This window comes from Dasypus novemcinctus, chromosome 18, assembly GCF_030445035.2.
Source record: "Dasypus novemcinctus isolate mDasNov1 chromosome 18, mDasNov1.1.hap2, whole genome shotgun sequence".
Lineage (NCBI taxonomy): Eukaryota > Metazoa > Chordata > Mammalia > Cingulata > Dasypodidae > Dasypus > Dasypus novemcinctus.
Window position 1 is genome coordinate 33744958 of NC_080690.1, and position 15297 is coordinate 33760254.

The 15297-nt window shown below is 52.7% G+C and overlaps 1 protein-coding gene across 2 annotated transcripts in view; it reads right to left on the reverse strand.

The window, feature by feature from the left end:
- Positions 1-519: 519 nt before the first annotated feature.
- The window catches only part of CPNE2 (copine 2), a 57250-nt gene continuing 42472 nt past the window's right edge, over positions 520-15297 (reverse strand). For both annotated transcript variants that reach the window (XM_058279965.2, XM_058279966.2), the window contains 2 exons: positions 2366-2602; positions 520-1115 (listed from right to left, as the gene is read on the reverse strand). In XM_058279965.2, the coding sequence (XP_058135948.1) occupies positions 770-1115; positions 2366-2602 (583 nt within the window). In that variant the 3' untranslated portion in view covers positions 520-769. The remainder of the gene's footprint in view (positions 1116-2365; positions 2603-15297) is intronic.

Here is a 15297-nt window from a genome sequence, read left to right on the forward strand (position 1 = left end):
ACTGAGATGGGGTAGGACGCAATGGGCCCGTTGGCAGGAACTCCTGAGATGGAGGGCTGAAGCAGCACTGGTTAGGACCCTGAGAGCCAAGGGGCTTCGCACGGCAGACCAGGAACAGCCAGCTCCTGGGGAGCAGCAAATGGGTGGCAGCAACTACTGTCTCCCGGGCTGGCAGAGGACAGAGTGGCGACCATGTGGTGTCAGCTGGACCTGTGTATCCCAAGGCCAGCAAGTGGGGACTCCCAGCACACTGGTGTGGGCTCTGCAGGGGTGCAGGAGACATACACTTGCTGCTGGAGGCCAGCATGTTCCACTCACCTGCAAAAACTTATGGAGTATGTACAGTGTGCCACCGTGTGTGCCAGTTTAGCAGTGATTACTGTTCATGTGGAGTGCCCGTTCCCAAGCAGGAGTGATTACGCTGACTTCACAGGCTTGCAGGGGGAAAAGTTTTTCATGTTTCATTTTTTCTCAAATAAGAGAGCCCCACTGGGTCCTAGCTGAGAAAGCTGACACAGGGACATTTGAAACTCCTTTATTACCCTGAGTATAACAAATAGAACACAGTCACAGTATTAAAAAAACCAAGACAAAAGACAAAACCCAGCAGGAATTAGGTGCAGTCTGCAACACAAAGTATGCACCAGACACATCTTCCTTTCGGAGTCTGCAGCTAGTTACTTGGAAAAGCCAGTTATGATTGTAAAAATTTTATTCTCTTTAATAACAATAATAATTCCACTAAAATTATACAAAGTACATTCAATACTTAAGGGTGGGGAGAGGAGGAGAGGAAGCCGGTTTGGCCTAGAAGCATCATCAGTTGATTCCAACAAAGGAAGCCCAGCTGGGCTGGGGGAAGTTGGGGGTGGAGGTCCGGTTGTAAAAAATAAAAATGTAGATTGGTCAAAAAAGGCCACCCACAAGGAAGCAGAGTGAGCGTGCATGTTCCTGGAGGAGGGAGGGCAGGCTCAGCCGGCATGCTGCTGCTGGGTACGGGCTGGTGCTCAGGCAGGCTCGGAGTGGGTGGGGGGCAGGTTTTTATGCTTGAAATACTGCACGACTTGTTGGGGCAGCTCCGCCAGCACAGCTTTGGCCAAAGTCTCTTTTGCTGCCTACAGAGTCCAAAGCCAGGAGAGAATGAGGATTAATGAACAGCTTGTGAAGGGCGCCGTGCCGAGAGCAGCTACAGAAAGAGTCCTTGGAGGATGAGTTTGGGGCGCAGGGCCAGTGCCATCTAAAAACTCACGTACTTCATCCTAGTCTGTGCCTGAATCCCACTATCAGCAGTGCCTGCCTTTATGTGAAGCCTAACTCTTACCTTGAGCACTTGAGATGCCTGTGAGTGACATAATTAGGACAAATTTGTCTATGGAGGCTTGTCAAGGAAAGAGACAGTGGGGGTAAGCTGCACAGCCTACTCATCTGGCAGACATTTGCTGGCGCCTTCTTGGCCAGTAGAAACTGGCTGTGACTGTCTGGTTCACTGCTGTATGCCCGGCCACAGGCCAGGCCCAGGTGGTACACAGTAGAGGTCCTGGGCACGAAGGGGTGACCAGTGCCCCCATTTGTCCGCAGGAAGCTGATGGCTCAAGAGGAAGGAGTCAGACCCTCTCAGGCAAACTCAGAGGCAGGTGTGAGGACCATCGGGTACAAAACGCTCACTGGAAATGGCCCCCAGAATATGAGCCACAAGGCTCTCAGGGAGGCCCAAAGAGGCCAGGGACTTGCCCAAGATCACATCTGTGGTCAAATATGGCTTAGGCCCCAGAATGACAGGTGGCATCTCAGAGACTGCCCCCCTCAGGGGTCTGCAGGGGAGGCTGTGCCAGGGCAGCAGGCAGAAAGCCAGCCCCAGTCCCTTGTAGGCTGCCCTGGGGTGGCCTGCAGATAAGGCCAGCGCCACCTCCGGAACAAGGCGGAGGCCACCAGTCGGCCTGTGGAGGCGCTCCGTACCAATGAGAGGCGCTGTAAAGGAGGAGGCCCGTGTGGGGACCCCAGGCAAGCCCCTGCCAGCCCTGGGCCTCTGGCCTCATCCTGCCTGCCTGCACGGCTCTGCCCCACAAGGATGACGAGGTTAGAGAGTAGGCCACCAGGAAACCTGGTCTCAGAGCACTGATATCCCGGCCTCCCCACACGCCATCGCCGGGGGGCAAGGCCTGGCACGGGGCTTGGCACATAGTAGGCCCTCAGGGAGCACAGGCAGTGGAGCTGCGGGAGGAGGAGTCCAGGGCTGGGTCAGACAACCCCAAGACTTCCATCTTTGATTAGTGGTTACTGGGGGTCTTTCTTTGTCCCCATGCCAGTCACTAGTGTCTCCCTTGACCCTCTAAGTGCCCCCTCCCCAGCCTGGGCCCACACTCACGTGGCGGAACTCTCGAAAGGGCACGAACTGCACGATGTCGCGGGCCGCCTCCTCCCCCGTGTGGGAGCGCAGCGTGCGGCTGTCGCCGTCCAGGAACTCCATGGCAGCGAAGTCGGCGTTGCCCACGCCCACAATGATGATGGACATGGGCAGCTTCGAGGCCTGCACCACGGCGTGCCGCGTCTCCTCCATGTCGCTGATGACGCCGTCCGTGATGATGAGAAGGATGAAGTATTGCTACAGGGAAGTGGGGGCAGTAGCACCTGAGGTCCCCGGAACCCCTTCTCCCTCCCTCCCTTCCTGCATCCCCGGGGAGGAAGGCAGCTCTTCTTCCCCGACTACTGCCAAGTCCCAGCACCCTTCCCGGCAGCCTGCTCTCTGGCTCAGCCCGGAGCACCAACTGCCCTCCGCCTCCTTCCCGGGGTGACAGAGACTCCCAGACCTGGAGCCCGAGGGCCCTGCACCCAAGGCCTGGGTCTTCCGGTTGCTACACTGTGGGACTCTGGACAACTGACTGAACTCGCTGGGCCTCAGTTTCTTCATCTACTCTGTGGGAGTTGCTACACCCATCTCAAAGCGGCACCGTGCCTGCCCCCTGGCGGCAGCTCAGTCATCAATAGCTGCATTCCTGATAGGCCCACGGCTGGTGGAGGAAGGCTCCGGGCTGACCGGCCCTGGGACCAGCCTCCCTTTCTCTGTTCCCATCCTGGGCACAATTACCCATGACCTGTTCCCTCCCTGCCCAGCATGGAATCTGACACCCCTCACAGGGCATCTAGACCCGTGTTTTTGGGAGTAAACAAGTGGATTTGGGGCCATATACCACACACAGAATTGAACAGCAAGTCACAGTGGGGAAGGTATTAATTCAGCAAAGTTCTCACAATGCTAAGTACTGTATGCCCAGAAGAAAGTCTCCATTTGTTGCTAGTGTGTCTTTAACACCTCTCTGCTGTTTGCTAACCTCCCTTTTTAACAGAGAGAGCAGGCAGGAAACTTGGAACTTCAGGAGACGCTGTCTTGAGCTAGATTTTAAGACCATTGTACAGTTTATGCTGTGTTTATTTTTATTGTTACCCTTTATTTAAGGAAAGTGATTCTGACTTTTCATTTATAGTGGGATACAAAATTTAAATAAATCTATTTTATAAAAATCGATTCAGGTCCACCTCCCCTGGGCTGACACATCTTGCCAAGGCAACGTAGCCTTGATCCTCCACGAGTGCTTATTGCCTCCACGGCAGCCACGGCCAGTGCCCACAGCCTCCTCTCTCCAGGACCCAAGGACCCGGAAATGTCCAGAGGTGCCCTGGAGAACAGGTGGCCCTCCTGACATGCCTATGAGGAGGTGGCTGAGCCATAGAGACATGAAGAATTCCCAAGCTCACAGAGCAGATCTACCGCCGAGTAGAGACTCGAGTCCAGCCCTCTTGATGCACAGGCCAGTGCCCCTTCAGCCACCCCACTAGCCTCTTCTGACAAAGACCCAAAGATCCACTGGCGCCCTGGGCACCCGCCACTCAGCAGCTCTCCCTGCCGCCAGCACCACAACCAGCCAGGCTAGCTTGAAGGCCGCTTTGCTTGGAGGTTACTTGGTACCTGGAGGACGCCCTCAGCCTCAGGCTCAAAGGCACATCTCATACTCTCTCCCTCTCCCTGACGATCTCAAGTGTCCTTAGAAAAGGAAGGCATTGGGAGATTTGACACAGACAGAAGTAAATGTGACCACAGATGCAGGGACTGGAGCGACGTGGCCACAAGCCAAGGAATGCCAGCAGCTACCAGAAGCTGGAGAGGTGAGGCACGATTCTCCCCTGGGCCCTCTGGAGGGAGCACAGCCCTGCCGACACCTTGATTCCAACCAGTGATACTGATTCTGGAATTCTGGCCTCCAGAACTATGAGAGAACTAGGAGAGAATTTCTGTTGTTTAAAGGCACCAAGTTTGTGGTCATCTGTTACACTATTCCAAGGGATAAAATCCAAAATCCTATTTATATGAAACGTCCAGAAAAGGGAAATCTATAGAGACAGATGTAGATTAGTGGTTAGTTAGGGCTGGGGGTAGAAATAAATGTAGAGTGAATTCTAATGGGTATGGCTTTCTCTTACAGGTGATAGAAATATTCTAAAAAGTTAGATTGGGGGGAGGGACGCAGACTTGGCCCAGTGGTTAGGGCGTCCGTCTACCACATGGGAGGTCCGTGGTTCAAACCCTGGGCCTCCTTGACCCGTGTGGAGCTGGCCCATGCACAGTGCTGATGTGCGCAAGGAGTGCTGTGCCATGCAAGAGTGTCCCCTGCGTAGGGGGCCCCACGTGCAAGGAGTGCGCCTCGTAAGGAGACCCACCCAACGTGAAAGAAAGTGCAGCCTGCCCAGGAATGGTGCCACACACATGGAGAGCTGACACAGCAAGATGATGCAACAAAAAGAAACACAGATTCCCAGTGCCACTGATAAAGATAGAAGCGGTCACAGAGGAATGCACAGTGAATGGACACAGAGAGCAGACAACTGGAGGAGGGGGAAGGGGAGAGAAATAAATAAAAAATGAATCTTTATTAAAAAAAAATTAGATTGCGGTGATGGCTGCACAACTATGAATATACTAATAAGCACTGAATTATATACCTAAAATGGGTGTATTTTTGGTATGTACTATCTCAATAAAGCTGTTAACACCCCCCCCCAATCTATTAAGTAAAAACTTAAATCAGCCCTTGCAATCCTAACGTGCTCTGGGGATTTTGTAGCTTGATCCTTCATGAAACTGGAAACTAGGGCCCAGGCTAGTCAAAAGTCATGGAGCTAAGGAGGGCAGACCCAGCCAGACCCCAGGTCAGCACTTGACCCCCTCCTAACCCAGCAAAGCCACGTGCTCCCTTGGGACTTCAGAGGCTACTAGCTCAGGCCCTAGGGTTAACTGCTCCCCTAGCTATCTCCCAAGCATACACTGTGGAGGAAAGGAGCGGGTGAGCCGCTTGGAGAGATGAACCCCATCATCTTCACCCCCAGCTCCTACGCTGTGCCTTTAAGAAGACAGTCCCTAGGCTGGGAATACCTGTTGCCATGGAGAGGGCGGCCTGAGTATCTGCTGGGAATGCTGGGAAGGGGTTCTGCTGCCAGCCCTCTCCCCATCCTCGGGGTAAAGGAAGCCTCATTGGGAAGTGGTTGTGGCTCAACTGATAGAGCATCCGTCTACCATACGGAGGGTCCAGGGTTCGATCCCCAGGGCCTCCTGACCCATGTGGTGAGCTGGCCCATGTGAATGGACACAGAGCAGACAACTTGGGGCGGGCGAGGGAATAAAAAACGGAAGCCTCATAAGCCCATCCAGACCTTTCTTCCTCCACAACCCACCATCGTTCCAGCATCCCTTCCATTAAGTGGCCCTCGAACCCCACTTCCACCCCACCAGGAATAGCCCAGGGAAGATTTCTGGGGCACCTCAATTGGCAGGAGGGAGGGAATTGAGGAAGGAGGGAATGAGAAACAGAAGAATGCTCGACCTTGGTCTCGTGGCTTCCCCACCCTGTGGGTGGCCTTGATTCCAAGCCCCTCCAGCTCAGACAGTGCTCCCCCCCCCCCCCTCGGTGCCCTTCAGCCCCGTGGCTTCACGCAGTCACGGGGTTCGAGGAGAAGACTTCCCGTAGGGCTCAGCCCTGAACTTCCCTCTTCCCAGCCCTCCTCTGCAGGGAGGCGGGGGCCTGCAGCACCGTGGGCCCCCATGGACAGGAAGAGGAGTCCCTGACAGCACCCAAAGGCAGTGTCCACCCAGACACCACCTCTTATCCTCACATCTGGGCTCAGAGAGGTTAAGGTTCTGGCTCAAGGCCCTGCTGGAAACTGGCAGTCTACATTCAAACCTGAGTCTGTTGACTCCAAAGTTGGGTTTTCCATGACATTCCCCTGGACCTCCTACGGGTGCTGGTGGCCTATGGTTGTCTTTCCAGCAGTGGAGTCTGGCAGGGAGGAGCTTTCCACACCCTCTCCCACAGCACCCGAGTGTCTGAGGGCCTGAGTGTCCAGGGCAGCAGCCTGGGTTAGGGCCCAGTGCCCTGGCACTGGATTTCAACCTTCACTCCTGGATGCCAACCAGCCACGATGCACACACCCAAGGGCCTGGCCTCAGCTTCTGCCCAGCCAGGCCTGAGGGTCAGTGGCCTGGACCAACCTTGGCAGCAAGTGTCCAGACCAGGCAGAGCTGGGGTTGTCCAGGAGCCTCAAAGGCCCATTAGAACCCCAGGGGTCCACCCCCCTCACCAAACAGATCAGAGGGACATGGATTGTTCTCTGGCTGTCAGTTAGGTCTTGTGGGTTTATAGGTTTGTTCAAGTCTTCTATCTCCTCATTGACCTTCTGCCTACTTGTACTATCTAGTTTAATGAAAGTGGAAAATGAAGGGTGGAGTTGGAGGTGGAGCTGGAAAGGTGCTCTGGAGCCTCTGCTGAAGGAGGGAGGTCTGCCTGCCCCAGCTTCCCCCCCTCCGTGCCTCTCTGGGTTAGTTCCTTCTGCCTGGCTACCCCTCCCAGCCACATCACATCCATCTCAGCGTTGAACCCTCCCTCCCAAGCAGGTGGAAGGCCCCCCCAGCCTTGAGCTCTCCTTCTCCCAGGCTTATCCCTCAGAAAGGACTGTGGTCACTCCCCTCTCCCCCTCCTGGGCCTGGCACTCTGTCGATGCTCCCAAAACACGCGCCAGTCACTGTCAGATTGGATCTGAAAACCCAAACTCCCAACATACTTCAAAGGATGGCGTCTCTTGCCTTGACCCAGGGGTTCTTCGGTTTTCTAGGGCACTAAATAGCCACTTTCCTAATGCGTCTAACACGTGATTTGATTTATAAGAAACCGACTGGACCACAAGAGTCCAGGCAGCCTGGAGGCGGCGCTCGCTCCCTGGCTTGTTTCTGCGCGCAGGCTGCCGAGGGCCCTGGAAGGTGGGGGGGCGATTTTCAAGGTGCTGGCTGCTTCCCCGGCTTCCCAGCCTCCCAGGCGGCCACCCAGGAACGGGCCAGAGATGGCAGGGCCCAGGTCTTCTGGGCCAAAGCAGAGGGAAGAACAGGAGTATAGTCTGCTTAGTACCCTTTTGTGGCTCCCCGTGGCCTCACAGGGACACCCAAACTCCTCCGTGGCCTCTGAGGCCCGGCGAGCCCGGCTGCCTGTGTCCTCACCCCCCCTCCCCCAGTCATTCCACGCTCCTTCCTACATGCCAGGCCTTTGCCTCTATTGTCCCTCTGCCCGGGACCCTTCCCCCCGATACACACCCTTGACGAGGCTAATCGTCATCCTTCAAGTCTCAGCTTGGATGTCACTTTTGCAGGAAGCCTCCCCAGAGCCTTCGAGGTCTGGCTTAGGTGCCCGCCTTTAGGATCCTGTGCTTCCCGCATCCCAGGCTTAACCACGCCACATCCCAGCTGCTGCTTCCCGCTCTAGCCCCCTCGAGACCTCAAGCTCTGGGTGGGCAGAGGCCACAGCTTGTTCACTGTGCTCTCCCCACCACCACCCAGAAACACGCTCGGTAAAGACGTGTGGAGTGAATGGACGGCACACGCAGGCCCGCCTGGAGAGAGCTGTCCACCATCTGCTCCTGGCTTCCTGTGCATGGGTGTGCGTGTGTACAAACGTGTGTCTGGGGGCAGGGAGGGAGAAGCCACACCAACTGGTCCCCAAAGAGCAGCTGAACAAATGATTTCCTTTCACCGTGGGCCTAACTGTGCTCAGCATCACCGGATGCTGGTCCAAGAGGCATCCCCAGAAGAATCAGCCACAGACAGGTACTGAGCACTTATTGTAAGCCAGGCACTATACTGAGCAATACCTGTCAGGCTGAATCCTCACGCTTCTGGAAGGCAGGTTGCTCTTTCCATCATCCCATGGTCCAGGTAAGGAAACTGAGGCTCAGAGAGCTTAAGCAACCCGCCCCAGGTCACACAGCCAAGACACAGGGGAGCTGGGATTTAAAGCAGGTCAGTGAGACTCCAGAGCTGGAAGCTGAACCATCAGGCAGCCCCACCTCCCCTACCTGTGAAGCACCGTGAGACGGGAATACTGCAAAGGCAGGAGACAAAGGAGGGGCTGTGTCTATTATTGGACTTCAGAGCAGGAGGAACTGACAGACCCCACCCCCCAGCCTCATCCCTGCAGCCCAGAGATACACAAGGCCTCATCGTCGGGGTGGGTGACAGAGCTGGGATGGAAGCAACTCCGAACCAGGTCAAGACACAAGTGATGCTGTCGAGCCTAGGGCTAGGCCTCCCGTGCTTGAGACTGAAGTCCTTCTGCCCCCAAGAAAGGGCCAGGTCCCTCCCTCTGGAGGGCTCTCAGCAACTGTTCCTCAGAACAGACGCCCTTCCTGGCCTCCCCCAGGCTCAAGCCCCTCCAGGCCTGGGGCCCCGCAGACCCGGGCCCAGTTTCCCTCCCACCCTGGCTTGGCAGGTGCAGTAGGTGAAAGGCTGTGGCACTGACCGGCAGTTCTGCTCCCCTGCCCCATGGTTTTTCCCTTTTAAACAAAAATGCAGGCCCTTTCCCCATCCCTTTGAAAGCAGGCCTCAGGTAGATAATGGACTGGGCAGGACCATCCCCAGCTGGCTGGAACCCAAACAGGAGTTCAAGCTCATGGCCATCTCTCACTGTCCCAGCCAAGTCCCCCACTGCCCCAGGAATTACAGAAAAATAATTAAGTAAAGCCCCTCCAGGCCAGGCACCGCCCCATCCCCATTGCCCGGGATCCCACAGCACCCCGGGGGTTTCCCTACTCTCATTTCCTAAGAGGAAACAGGCTCCCAAGGGGCAGGGACTCGCCCCGGGCTTTCAGCTGCCACCGCCACAGTCACGACTAGCCCTCCCTCCCTCGCTGCAGACCCTCCACCACGCAGGCCTCCTTCCTGCTCACCCCGGCCGCAGCGCCTCGTGTCTGCTGTTCCCTCTGCCTGGGACGCTCGACCCTGAATTCTCTGCCACCCTGTCCTTTCTCGACCTTCAGGGCTCTCTCGTGCCAGGCACTACATTATCTCATTTAATCTGAATCCCACCTCCACCTGGTAGCAAATGTGAGTGCCCTGTTGTACTGACGAGGAAACTGAGGCTCAGAGCGGTCAAGGGATTTACCCAAGTTACACAGTGAGGACAGGGTAGGGCAGGATTCAAAGGCTGGCAGCCTGACACCAGGGTCCCACCTCAGCACGACCCTCTACTGGCTCCTCAACAATCAGCAAACGCCCCAACCACCCCCAAGGTCACTTCCCGGCTCCTCTCACACTCTTCTCTCCTAATCTTCCCCCTCCTGTCTTTGCTGCCGCTTCTGGGAAGCCAGCCTCCACCTCCCTGATGGGCAGGGGCCTCCCTCCGCTGGGCGGTCCTGGCTGAGCTGCCACCTCACGCCTCCTCAACCTCGCACAGCCCACAGGAGGTGCCATCTCAGTCTGTCCCCCCATGGAGCAGCCTGGGCACCTGCCACGTGCCGGGTAAGGCATAAGACAGAGAGGACGTGAGCACACAGACATGGCAGTGCGGGGGAGCATGCCACCTCAGATGGGTGGCCGAGGAAGGCCACTCCAGGGATGTGGCATTTGAGCTGGGCACTGAGTGATGCCAGTGAGCCAGGGGTGCAGAGTCTGGGAAAGAGTTTCCAGGCAGAGGGGACAGTGGGGACAAAGGTCCTGTGGAGGAATGAGCTGGGTGTGTGAGGACAGGAAGGAGGCCAGGGTCGCAGGCCTGTTACACATGCAGGAAGGGGTGGCAGGCGAGCACAGGTGCGAAACGGCGGAGCCGGAAGTTGAACAATCACTCCCCCTCCACTAGAAAAACGAAGGCGCTGGGACGAACTACATGGTAACCTCGGAACCAGAATGGACATTTAGAACAACGACTGGAGCACCAGAGGAAGTGGGAGGCTGCAGTGCTCTCAGCTTTGTAAGTGAAAGCACAAACCAGCAGCCAGACCACACTGGATTCTGGAAGCGGCCCGATGGGGCCAGGACTGGCAGAGGGAACCTCCTCTAAGCTGTGGCTGAGGGTGGAGGTTGGTTGGGGGGGTCCATGAGGGGTCAGCGGTGGAAGCGGGCCTCAGTTTCCAACCTCTGGGCAGCAGCACTTCCAGCCTCCCACCAGCATCCACCTGGACCTAAAGAGCTAGTGTTTCCCCCCCCCCCCCAGCCCCTCTCCTGGTCTGGCAGACCCCTGAGGGCACAGCATAAGTTCTGGCCTCCGGTTCAGCCTTTTTTTTCCCCAAGAGGTACTCAGGATTGAACCCAGGACCTCGTACATGTGGAGAAGGTGCTCAACCACTGAGCTGGCCAGCTCTGCAGTTTCAGCCCCTTCCTGCAGCAGCGCCTCCTTCCTCACACCAGGATCTATCAGGATCAAAAGACTTCCTTATTTGGGTTTCTTCTTTTTCTTTCTAGTATTGTTTTGTCTGGGAGATCCCAGAGGGGCCCAGTGCAGACGCTAACCTCCCTTTCTCTCAGAAGCAGCATCTTCTGGCCTCACACCAGCATCTACAGGGAAATGAAGAGCCACTGCACGCTCTTTTTCTTTTAAAGGGAGTCCTCCATGTTGAAGGGAAAGGACACGAGACAGTATCTCAATGCTGGATGAAGAAATGAAAATCTCCAGTGTAAGCTGAGCGGGTGTAGCTCAGTGGTTGAGCACATGCAAGTTCCGGGTTCAATTCCCAGTAAAAAAAACAGAAACAAAAACAAAACCTCCAGCGTAAGTAACAATATCAGTAAGTAAATATGCAAGTATCATTTCATTTTTCATTGGTAATGCTGTTTTTTTCTTCTTAGAAGGCAAAGAATTTAAATTAATTAAAAACAAGTATAGGGGGGCTGAAGTCTCCCGTCAGACCCCCTCCGCTGGGAGAGCTTCCCAATAAACGTCTGCCTGCCTTGCCCTCCTCAGTCTCTGTGTCCCAGGGAGCGCCATTTTTTCTGACATTTGGGGGCTGGGGCTGGGACTACGTTGAGTCTGATCGACTGGTGAGGAGTTTCCGCCCTGCAGCTGCCGAGAGAGCCCATCCAACGCCAGACAGCGAATCTCAGCGGGCTTCTTGTCCGACTCATAGGCGAATCGTACCATCAACAGCTCAGGAGTATGGGAACGGCATCTTTTTGCTACATGAACGCCAATATCAACCTCTTCCGGACCAGAAATGAGAACCCACTGGACAGGATGGAAGGGAACCCTTTGCCGCCCCCTGACAGCAGGAAGGAGCCAGACTGAGTCGGCATCCCGAATCCCCTCACCCATCTGTTCTGCCCAGTATTCCCATTACTTAGGTCCTTCATCATATATATATAAAATCAAAGAGTTGGGAATGTTAGAGCTTCCCCCTTACAAGGTTTACAATGATTAAGAGGCCATAAGGCTGTGACTCTATTGGGCAAGATGCCTATAGGCAGAGAACAGCATATTTCCCCCAATGATAAGCCATAAAGCACAGTGGGAATGGAGCAGATAAGGACCCATCCCTTCCAGGCAACCACAGTCCAAGAACACCCTACCTCCCAGCCCACTACCCCCCAAGCCATGCAGAGAATTCTCTTTTAACCAGAGGCTATACTCAGAGTCTAATCCCTCCCCTAATGTTTTCCTGCCTATTGACGTACTGTAAAAATTCACATGTGCACCTTCTATGAGGTCAGGCCCCTTCCACTGTGAGAGCTTCCCAATAAACTTCTGCCTGCCTGCAAAAAAACAACAAACAACAAACAAACAAACAAAAACAAATATAGGGAAGTGGATGTGACTCAAGTGACTGAGCTCCTGCCTACCACGTGGGAAGTCCTGGATTCGGTTTCCAGTGCCTCCTAAAGAAGACAGTGGGCAAGCTGATTTAACAAGAGACACGAGGAAAAACATAATGAGATTCACAACAAAGCAGGGAGCAGAGGTTCTCGGTGCTTCTTATTAGAGGACGAGTAAGACAGTGAGCTGACGTAATGGGCACACACAGCAAGCTGTTGCAACAAAAGACACAAAAAGAAAAATACAATGAGAGACATTAACAAGGCAGGGAACAGAGATGGCTCAAGCCATTAGGTGTTTCCCTCCCATATTGGAGTTCCCAGGTTCAGTTTCCAGTGCCTCCTAAAGAAACAAGGAAGATGAACAGATACAGCAAGTGCAAACAATGAGGGGGTGGGGAGAAATAAATAATAAATTTTAAAAAACCAAACAAGTATAAGTCTTTGTTCCTGGGCACACTATGCATAAGATGTAATTTGTGACATGAACAACATAAAAGGGAGGGATGGAGGGATTTAGGTAATGTGTATGTCTAACCTATTGAATTCAGGTTGGAATCAACACAAACTAAACTTCAATAGATTTAGTATGTTAAATGCAATCCCCATGGGAACCATACAGAAATAATCTAAAAAATCTATAGAAAAGGAAAGGATAAGGGATTCAAATGATTCATTATAAAAGATTATCTAAACAGTAAGGAAGGCTGTAATGGAGAAAAGAAGGGGCAAAAAAGGTATAAGACTTATAAAAAACAATTAGCAAAATGTCAGAAAGAAATCTTGCCATATCAATAATTTCCCTGAACGTAAATGGATTAATTCTCCAATCAAAAGGCAGGGATTGGCAGAATGGATAATGAAACATGACCAACTTATACACTGTTTTTAAGAGACCCATTTTAGATACATAGAAACAAATAGGTTGAAAGTGAAAGGATGGGAAAAAAATATTTCATGCATACAGCAATCAAAACAGAGTGGGCATAGCTATATTACTATCAGACAAAATACACTTTATGTCAAAAATTGTTACAAGAGGGAAGCAGATGTGGCTCAACTGAAAGAGCGTCCGCCTACCATATGGAGGGACCAGGGTTCAATACCCAGGGCCTCCTGACTCGCGTAGTGAGCTGGCCCATGCGCAGAGCTGCCACACACAAGAAGTGCCATGCCACAAAGGGGCGCCCCCGCATGGGGGTGCCCCATGCACAAGGAGTGTGCCCTGCAAGGAGAGCCGCCCTGTGTGGCAAAAAGCGCAGCCCACCCAGGAGTGGTGCCACACACACGGAGAGCTGACACAGCAAGATGACGCAACAAAAAAGAGACATAGTTTCTGGTGCTGCCGAGGGTGCAAGTGGACACAAAAGAACACACAGCAAAGGGACACAGAGAGCAGACAATGGGAGGAAGGGGAGAGAAATAAATTTAAAAATTAAAAAAATTAAAAAATTTTAAAAAATTGTTACAAGAGATAAAGGACATTATATATTGATAAAAGGGTCAATTAAACAAGATGTTTTAACAATTATAAACATATATGACCCTAGCAGCAGAGTATAAAAACTATGAAGAAAAATAGATAGAATTGAAGGGAGAAATAGAAGCTCTACAGTGACAGAGATTTTAATACACTGCTTTCGACAATGGAAAGAACATGTTACAGTAGATCAATAAGGAAATAGAGGAACTGAAAAACACTGTCAGCTAACAAGATATAACCAATATATATAGAATACCTCACCCAACAATGGCACAATACACATTCTTTCAAATGCACATGGATCCTTCTCTAGGATAAACCATATATTAGGGCATGAAGAGTCTAAAAATTTTTAAAAATATAAAGTAACCTCTGACCATCATGGAATGATGCTATAAACCAATCGCAGAAGGAAAACTTGAAAATTTACAAATATGTGGATTTTAAAGAGCACATTCTTAAACAACCAAAGGTTTAAAGAAGAAATTACAGGGAAGTGGATGTGGCTTAAGAAATTGGGCTCCATATAGGAGGTCCAGGGTTTGATTCCTGGGGCCTCCTGGTGAAAGTGAGCTGGCCCAGACAGAGAGCGGGTCCATGCAGAGTGCTGGCCTATGTGGAGTGCTGGCCCACGCAGGTGTGCTGGCCTGTGCAGGAGTACTGGACTGCACAGAGTGCTGGCCCACACGGACAGTTGGCGCAGCAAGATGATGCAACAAAAAGAGACACAGAGGAAAGCCAATAAGAGACGCAACAGACCAGGGAGCTGAGATGGTGCGAGAGATCAAGCAACTCTGTCCCACTCCAGACAGTCCCAGGATCGGTTCCCGGTGCCAACTAAAGAGAAGACAAGCAGGCACAGAAGAACACGTAACAAATGGACACAGAGCAGACAGCAAGTGCAAAACAATGAGGTGGGGGTGGTGGTGGTGTAAAAATAAATAAATAAATCTTTTTTAAGAAAAGGAAGAAGAAGGAAGTACAAAGGAAATTAGAAAATACTTAGAACTTAAAGCCAAAACATATAAAAATTTGGGAATTGTGGGAACGTGGCCGTTGGGTCAGGCAGATAAGGCTCAGTTCTCACTAAAATAATGAAGAGCCAAAGGCTGCTTTGGGGGCCTACGTTGGGGTACAGCAGACCAGTACACTGCTTCACAACACCCTGGAGTATGAGGAACAGAGAGATGGAGAAGCCAAAACAACTAATTGTGAGTTGTTCAACCTCCCAGCTGTTGGGAAGGTCTCTCCTCCTCCACCCCCAAGATATTAAGTGAGGGTAAAACGCCAGACAAATTACATCTAACTAAGAGCAGCCTGCCCAGGAATGGCGCCGCCCACACTTCCCGTGCCGCTGACGACAACAGAAGCGGACAAAGAAATAAGATGCAGCAAATAGACACCAAGAGCAGACAACCAGGGGAGGGGGGGAAATTAAATAAATAAATAAATCTTAAAAAAAAAAAAAAATTACATCTAACTGACAGGACAGAAGATACCTGCCTCCCTGCCAGCTACTTTGGAGATAAACAGAACGGGAAAGTGCTCTGAGTCCTCTAGGAGAGTACTGGGATGTCCAAGAAGCCAAAGGAAAGCTGTGAGTTGCTTGCCCTGTGGCTGGACAGGGCACACACACCTGCCCTCGGGCAAACAGCAGAGGCGGCGCCGCTGGTTCCCAGCTCCAAACGAGGGTGTGTGTGGA